Below are 8,125 nucleotides of genomic sequence, written 5' to 3' on the forward strand. Positions count from 1 at the left end.
TTTCGAAAATTGTGTTGTACTGCGAGGCGTAATCGAGCTTAGCCAAGGCACAATTTCCAAAAGGAAAAATCTCTCCTCGGGATAGATCTTACCGACATGCAGTCCATTTGAAAAGTCTGCATCATGTCAATACTTATAATAATGTCGTTTTTGCTAACTAATCGGTTTTACATCCTAAGGAATGATTATACTGTAACAGTTGGAATAAAAGCACGACTGGACGAATCTGTAGGTCCTGAGGATTACGCAAGAAAGGACAGGGTCATGAGCAAGACATTATCTGGTGTAGACTTGGTCGCGCCTAAGCCGGCAGGGGCGGAAAACACTGTTACTTGGGCTTTCTTTTTTTTTGGGGGGAGATATCAAGCCGGGACAAGACCAGATCACTGGTATTTGAAGGGGGCGGACGAAGAAAAAACGAATAGGGTAAAGCAAGAAGCATCGCGTCTGGTACATGATGAGAAAACTTCAAACTAAGGAAAAGGGCGAGCGAAAAAACAACGGATCTGGAGAAGTAGCAGAATCCTAACGATCTGGCCGGTCAGTTTAAACTAAATCTTCCAAGCATCGCCGAAGCATCGTGACGTTGGTCCGTTGGACTTATTGCCAGGATAACCAAAAGCATAAGTAGGGGTTCTGAAGTGAAGGAATTATCAACACGGATGAATTGTGATGGGACTCTCATAATCTCGGTGAACAGTGGAGGTTCGGGGACTCACTGGTGCCGCTGTTGTAGCCGAGTAGGCTTCATTAGTTCCTCGGGAGAGCGATTCGCTGATAAAGCACAGGACAGAGGCGAGCTGCAACTAAAGTTACTGGTTTTGCGAGGTGTGGAAAACGAAAGTCTCCGGGAAGTTTAAATCCACTCGGAACGTTGGGCAGAATAAAATGAACATGTCCGGGGGTGGCTGAGCCTTAGTAAATGTTCGTTCGTAACTGTAGGTTTGCGAGAGTAGAAGTAGGAAGTGATTAGTTGCAGATAATCCATTAAACTGAGTATGGCAATGGAGTTCACTGACTCTTCGGACAGCCTCACGACGAACGCCTTATTTGAATTAATTGGGCTAGGGGTTAGCCCCCGAAATTCGAAGAGGTGTAGCAAATCCAATTTTAGACCGCAGGTGTTGGTCCGGATGGGGATCCCTTTGCATGTAAGGCACAAGTCAGTTGGAGTGAATAACGGCCAAACAAGGCGTCCGGATCAGGCATTGCTGACGATCGGAGATTGGAAATAGGGGAAATGAGATTGTACCAGTTCGGACTGGTGGGTTTTAGGAGCATGGGATAAGACCAAGTCCGTTAATAAAGAAAGAACGAAATGAAGAAAACTATGAACAATTAGCACAGTTGGAGTGGTGATAACTAATGATTAACTGAGACAGGATAGGGGTAGGCTTGTACTTATCCGCCAAGCGACAAATGAATTGCCGAGCTTGCCAATATTTCAAGAGACGGAAACATCCGTATAAATACGCGGAGAGGTGATTTGATGAGGTAAATCAAACATTTAAGGAATTACGGATTTAGAAATTTCGGGATCATGGGTTAGATTTTATGGTAGTCATTAGGTGAGCTGGACAAAACCATTTCTAGGAGGGAAAAAAATGTCAGAGGAATAATCACCGGTCTTCAAAATATCGCTATCAGCTTCAAGTAAAAACAATGTGTAGCAAGAAGCCTTTAGGTGCTAGCCATATTGACGGATAGTGAAGAATCAGGAACTTTATTATATACATATTTTCATACAGTATTTTATATGCGTTCATTCCTGGGAGCAGTGGGTAGTTTCGTGTATTTTGTTTGCTTGACGAGGCGGATTTTGGTGCCTTGCAACCTTCAATTTGAAAAAGACAGCCTGGGATTTGCAGGTAAAAGTAGCATGCTGACATCGCAGAGTATATTCGGGTTATCTCATATGTTTTTAAGGAATATTTCTGAAAGACGGAAATTCAGTTTCTTCGTCATCTGTAATTTATAAATAAAAATAAATAAAATAATAAAAATAAATAAATAAATAAAATAAATAAATAATAAAAACAAATAAACGAAAGCCAGGATAAGTCCAACGCCGGCACCAACAAACAGAAAACAATAGTGGGGATTTATAAGCTTCCTGAATTTGGAGGCGACCCCCAGAACCGATTACACATAACTCAGAATGAAGATCTTGCACATAGTTGCATACGGGCATAAATTTTGACATATGCATCACGTTGTTTTGGACTATTTTGCCGCACGCAAGGCGAGCTTGTCGAAAACAATTTTTTGGAGACGTTCGAGGAGCTGACTCATCCAGTAGTTACGCCTGACGGATATAGCGGATCCAATCGCTATTCAAGCATCCACCTGGATGGAATTTACACGAAAGATTCTGTTATAGAGGTTCAGTTGTTGCCTATTTAAAAAACAACGTAGTCATTTAAGCATGCCACGATTCGGTTTCTTGCTTTATCTCGGAATCAAAAGCTAATCAGCCGTAGTGGGTGATCTTGAATGTTTTTCCCACTTCAAAATAGGGCCTTCAGCAACATCACTAAAACGTGATTGACCACAACCGATCATGTTGAGCCGTAGGTTTGGAAAATTTCATTGAGTCCACGACTGGTTGCAGTGAATACCACCAAATGTTATAATTTTTCCATAAAATTGCCCCGTTAGGGACAACGGTTTGGATGTGGCTTCACGGCAGTCGAAATCTTACTTGCAGTAAACTTTAAGAATGGAACTCTCGGGTGGATAAGGGGACATCGTCATCCGAATAGCGGAATTATGCCGCAGATAGATTTGAATGTTTGCTTACAAACGCTATGTCAAATGCCGCATCCCTTCAGGAGTAGTTCGATGTAAGCGCTTTACACAGTGATAAAAGTGATATGTATCCGGTTATCGCAAAGCCCCACAAGTGTTGATTCGCTAATATGGTAGAATGTGACCACAGCAACACTGCCTTATGGGCATCTCCAGTGCAATAATCTGAATAATTATAAAACTGTCGTCAAGTTCCGCCCTTCGTCATTTCATTTACATTCTATTTCTGTCCTTTCCAGTTTTATCAGATAATCCAGTTCAAACGATCCCAGCCCAGTCCAACGGTGTCTTGTTTTCTCACGCCTTATTCTGTACTGTGCTGCCCCGATCTGCCCTGCCATTTAATGCCGTCCCCAGTACCGTCCAGCCAATAGAGATCTAAGTTACCCCGTCTCACCCTCCTCCGTTTGCGTTGGTTGCTGATTCCGCTAACTTGTTTGCGCCCTAAGGCCCAATGGCGCGCAGATGTTGACTGGCTTCCAGGACATCTAAGTTGGAATTCATGCATTTCAGCCCATCAACCACTTATAACTCTATGGTGATGAAATAAAACCCATGGATTTTGACAGGACTAACGTTGGAGCTGAGAATGACGTGTCCTCACGCGTTGACGAGGATAATGCGAGTAGGTGTTTGATTCTGCGTTGTTCACTTTTATAGAATAATGTTGATAACCATCTGTCTGAGTTATTCCCGAGGTGCGCTTATGTTGCTGGTCAAGTTATTACTGGTCAGTAATCTTGGCTAGCGATGACTCACATAAGAAAACATCTGTAAGTACTTTGGGCTGGGGTCTAAACGGATTCACGGATTGCTACACATAATCGAGACTTTCGCCCAAGTTTCCGGGGACAGTATTCTTGTCGTTCACTGACTGCCTGAAAGGCATAAGCGGAAAGGGAGTGTATCACTGCTCTCCAATTTCTCAGCGCGGGGCAGTAAGCTTTCCGGCGCGATGAGTCGCATAAAAAAGCGTCAAATGATGCTTTGTTCTGGGGAAGAGAATGAGCGTAGACAACGTTCGGAGGAAGGCTGTTCCGCGAAGCAACTACCCGAAACGGGAAATGTTTTGCGAAGTAACAGTATGTACTCCGAGCTTAATAATCTTACTATGTCCCCGCCCTTTGTTAGCTGGGTCAACGGTGAAAAACCTGCTAGATACATTGTTGTAAACATGGTATAAGTAAGTATTAGGTCTTCTCGGAGGCGATGCTACCCCAGGGAAAGCGGGCAATCACCGTTAGACGCGTTTCATAGTCCACGCCCTTAAGGCCGGCAACAGTTTTCGCAGCACCTCGTTGGACACACTCAATAAGGGTCACATCCTTCTTGCATCCTGGTTAGACAACTTGGTAGGCGTATTCAAGGGACGATCTGACGTAGACTCCATAGGTTGCTGGAACTCTGTGCGAATAATATGGGAGGTGCTCTGACTCGTCCGTAGAACGGCGAATGCTTTTTGAGCCGATTTATGGTGCAGTGAGAGGGACATGTCTGGAGAAAACTAGATACCCAAATCCTTTTTGGGACCAACCCTTGTGTCTTCTTGTTCATTCTTACCATGCGCGACAAAGGTGTTCACTGAGTCTCCTCTGAATGACATGGGCGCACTTTTCGTCATCCAGAGGGAGGTGCCACTCCAACGACCACTGCTTTGCAGCGTCTACATCCAGTTGGAGGGTACTGGCATTATAACTCCATGATATCAAGCCGCGAAAGGTAGATATGAACTTGCAAAAAATATTTGAAAGGTATTTGACATATATCAGTCATCGACAGCATGACATCAGTGTTCAACACCGATGATTCACTGCCGTAACGTATATCAGAAAGAGCAGTAGTCCCAAAATGGAGCCTTGCGGGGCTCCAGTGGAGACCGACGCATGGACAACCATCGAAGTGAAGTCATTCCACGCACTAACTACCCGAAATTAAAAAAGACTCGTCTCTAGTCATCAAAATCATAGCTTATCGTCACCATGTATTAATAGGGCCAGCGGTATAAAATCTGCCGGCTAAATTTTGTTCAGACAAGGCTTGAGTATCAAGTCCCCTGAAAGGCGATGGCAATCTATGGGAAATAGTTTAAAGCACCTCAAGACGTGTTTCATATTCGATGGATTTCAGACCCACAACGGTTTCCGCAGGGGCTCGTTGGCCGAGCTCAATGGCGGTTACGTCCTTGTCTCCTGAGTAGACAACTTGGATGACGTATTCGAGAAGCAGTTTTATGTGGGCCCCATTGAGATCTGGAAGTCCTTGCGAGTAATACGTGGAAGGATCCGATGAACGGCAGATTTCTTGGGGTGGAGTGATAAGGTCATGTTTGAAGAGAATCAGGCACCTAAATCTTTTTTAGTGTTTCTGCAACCTTCTGTTCCATTATCATAACGCACGGCAAAGGCGTTCGCTGAGTCTCTGAATGACATATGGTTGCACTTTCCATCATTCAGAGGCAGATGCCAGTCCAGTCACCACTATTTTGCGACACCGACATCCGTTCAGAGGGCGTTAGCGTTTGGACTCCAAGATTTCAGGTTTTCCGGAGTGAAAACTTGAAAGTGTATCTGAAGGTCCTTGGCCTAGATCAGAAAGAGGAATGGTCCTAAGACAGTCTCTGGATCTCCAATGAAGAACAGTAGGTGGACCGGACTTTCATTCGGAATGTTCCGCCTTAAGGGAGGACCTTGATCTAGTGTAGAATTTCTCCTTGAATCCCATAGGACTCGAGTTTGTGGAGCATTGGGATGCCTGAAACTCCATTTAATGCCTTGAAGAAGTTGAAAAATTATGGCATTGGGTATGGATCTTTCACCTTTGGCTTCGGTTAGGATGTCCATGAGTACGAGTGTTCGTTGCGCAGGTGCGGTTTGGGAGAACTCTGTGTTGCGCCGGGGATGTCGGTTTTTGCTGATGAGGTGATTTAAAATGGCCCGCTTCACGATGCGTTCCATCACTTTGCGTGGCATCTAGTGAGGCCGACAGGCCTTGGGAGCTCTGAAGCAACCAAGCAGCAAAAGTTGCGTAAAGTGGTCGCTAAAAAGAGTTGCTCAAGGGTTCGTGTGAGGGACAGTTCGCCTTCTGGCGTAGTTGAGAAACAGGGATAAAGGATGCAGAGAGGAGATTCGGACCCGCACTGCGGAATTTGAGTCCACAATGCATCACAAAGAGGTGCAGCAATGATGTCGAAAAAAGGGATCGGGGTGTACAGGATCACATTTATATATAGAGCAACCCCACCTACATTTCATCGACTGGTTCACAGAAAATATACGGTAATCAAGGCGAATGAGTTGAGTTAATCCAATGGAATTTCTGAATGTCCTCCGTGACGGCAGGACAACGGCATGTGGACAACCCTCTAGGGGTTGCAAAAATTTATACTGTCAGGAGGGTTCTACGTCAGGAAATAAGGTGTTCTCAAGCTCCTGAAGTATACCTTTATTTCCTCTTGAGAACCGCAATGTTTTTATACTGGCGTGCAGATGACTTAGATTTGACCTGATACATACTTGGAAGATATTGGAGATCGGCCATTTAAAAGCTTCTTCTCGGCATCAAATCGTTGGGTCATCAGTCACAGTTCTATTAGAGATCCAATGTTTGCATGAGGTTGGCTGGGTTATACCGCAAACAGACCTTTTAGCTTTGAGTAGCGCTTTGGATATTTTTCCCAGTGGTCATTTATATCCGACATCGTGCGGTTCGACAGGCGTTATGGGTGATGGTTCTGATAGTTCCATTTGAATTATGGATTTACTAGCATAGTCGAGGTCCACGGTGGTGTTCCAGAAGGAGCAGCAGGCTATGATCGACCATCGCCACCGATAGCTGACGGTGATGTGGTCTATTTGGATTCGGGGCTGGTTTGTTATTGAGCACTACGTTGTCAAGCGATTTTCGCTGTTCCGGAAATTCGTGCTGCGGCGGAACAGTCTGTGTTCGGCACACATCTGAACCAAGCGATCCCCCTTGTCCATTCGTCTCATGTCCAATCCACAGCTACTACCCAGTTGGGCGTCTGATGCTCTTGGTCTACCTCCTTGATCATTCATGTCACCAGCGACGATTCGGAGCTACAGTCCTCTGGGGGCGTAAGCATACACCTCACTTTGTTGAGATCCTTTCACAGACGTTGTCAAACGAACTGGTTAGAGGGGACTACCAGCGGTTATCCAATCAATTGGAGACGCTTCCGCTCGATCGCTAACACAATACTCATCCCGGTATATCCAGCTGCAGCGGCTTCCGAATCATCAGAAGTGCGCAGGTGGAACCTGAATGACAGTGAGGGGTCAGTCAGTTCGATCATAGTGCCTGCGCCTTGTATCCTTGTTTCTCACATGCAGCATACACCGAAAACAGATTTCAGAGTATTTAGGGTTTTCACTGAAGTCAAACCTACAGGAACCGCGGCTGGGTGTGATTCCTGATGAACAAAGCGGTCAGTCCTAGTGCCGGAACCTGCAGGGAAAGTATCCAAACATGGTGGGTTCGGGTAGAATAGGGAAAACTTGAAAGCACCAGAAGTAGCACATTTTCGCCTGCCCGCCCTGCTGTATGCAGCAAGTGGCTGGTTGTATCATGGTTGCATGTGGGCTTGGAGACTGACAGGGCGCCCAGACCTAGGCAAGGGGACTCCTTGACTAAAGCCTTTGGCTCAAAAGCCTAATAGCAGGGGAGCGGTTTTTGGTGGGAAGTGCAAACACATTACCATTTTTTTAGAATAAGTCGCCACATATGCTCAAACTCTCAACCTGGAGGGCCAGGAGGCTGTGTTAGTCAGACCTCTAACAACTAGCGACCTCTAATGAGAGACTGAGTGTCGCACGGACACCACTCAGTATGGTCGAGTGTTTCATAAGAGCACACAGACCGTCATACTACGGTAGGGTTCACACCTTCCAGTACACTCTGTTTTCTGAGAGGAAACCTCGGCTACAGACCCTGTATGGTAACACAGGAAACTGAATTCATGGAGTGTTCAAATAGCCGTTAACCGGAAATGACTGAGTACTTTTTGTCCCTCTAGGATCCTGACGAACTTCCTCCCGCTCTGTTGGTCATCATCATCATCATCATCATCAAAGACAGCAACATCAGTGTTGGCACTGGTGCTTCACTGCCGTACAACCATAAGGTTCGTATAGTCATATATATATAATTATATTAAAAGCCCTACAGTGAAAAAAGGGAAAAAGAGTGGGTGAGGGAGGGGGCCTAGTGCTAGCCTATGTCAAGCATACTGAGGTGCCTACACCTCCAACCGCTCAATCAGACAATCTGGAAAGAAACTGACAGCACGAACGCCACTGAC

The 8,125-nt window shown here is 45.5% G+C and overlaps 1 protein-coding gene across 1 annotated transcript in view; it reads right to left on the bottom strand.

Moving 5' to 3' along the window:
• Positions 1–6,979: 6,979 nt before the first annotated feature.
• Positions 6,980–8,125, bottom strand: part of T265_07591 (hypothetical protein) — a gene marked incomplete at both ends in the record, with an annotated part of 9,347 nt that continues 8,201 nt past the window's right edge. Inside the window, 2 exons of the mRNA XM_009173148.1 lie at positions 6,980–7,085; positions 7,152–7,321. Coding sequence (XP_009171412.1) covers positions 6,980–7,085; positions 7,152–7,321 — 276 coding nt within the window. The remainder of the gene's footprint in view (positions 7,086–7,151; positions 7,322–8,125) is intronic.

Source organism: Opisthorchis viverrini, assembly GCF_000715545.1.
Source record: "Opisthorchis viverrini unplaced genomic scaffold opera_v5_175, whole genome shotgun sequence".
In the NCBI taxonomy this organism is placed as follows: Eukaryota; Metazoa; Platyhelminthes; class Trematoda; order Opisthorchiida; family Opisthorchiidae; genus Opisthorchis; species Opisthorchis viverrini.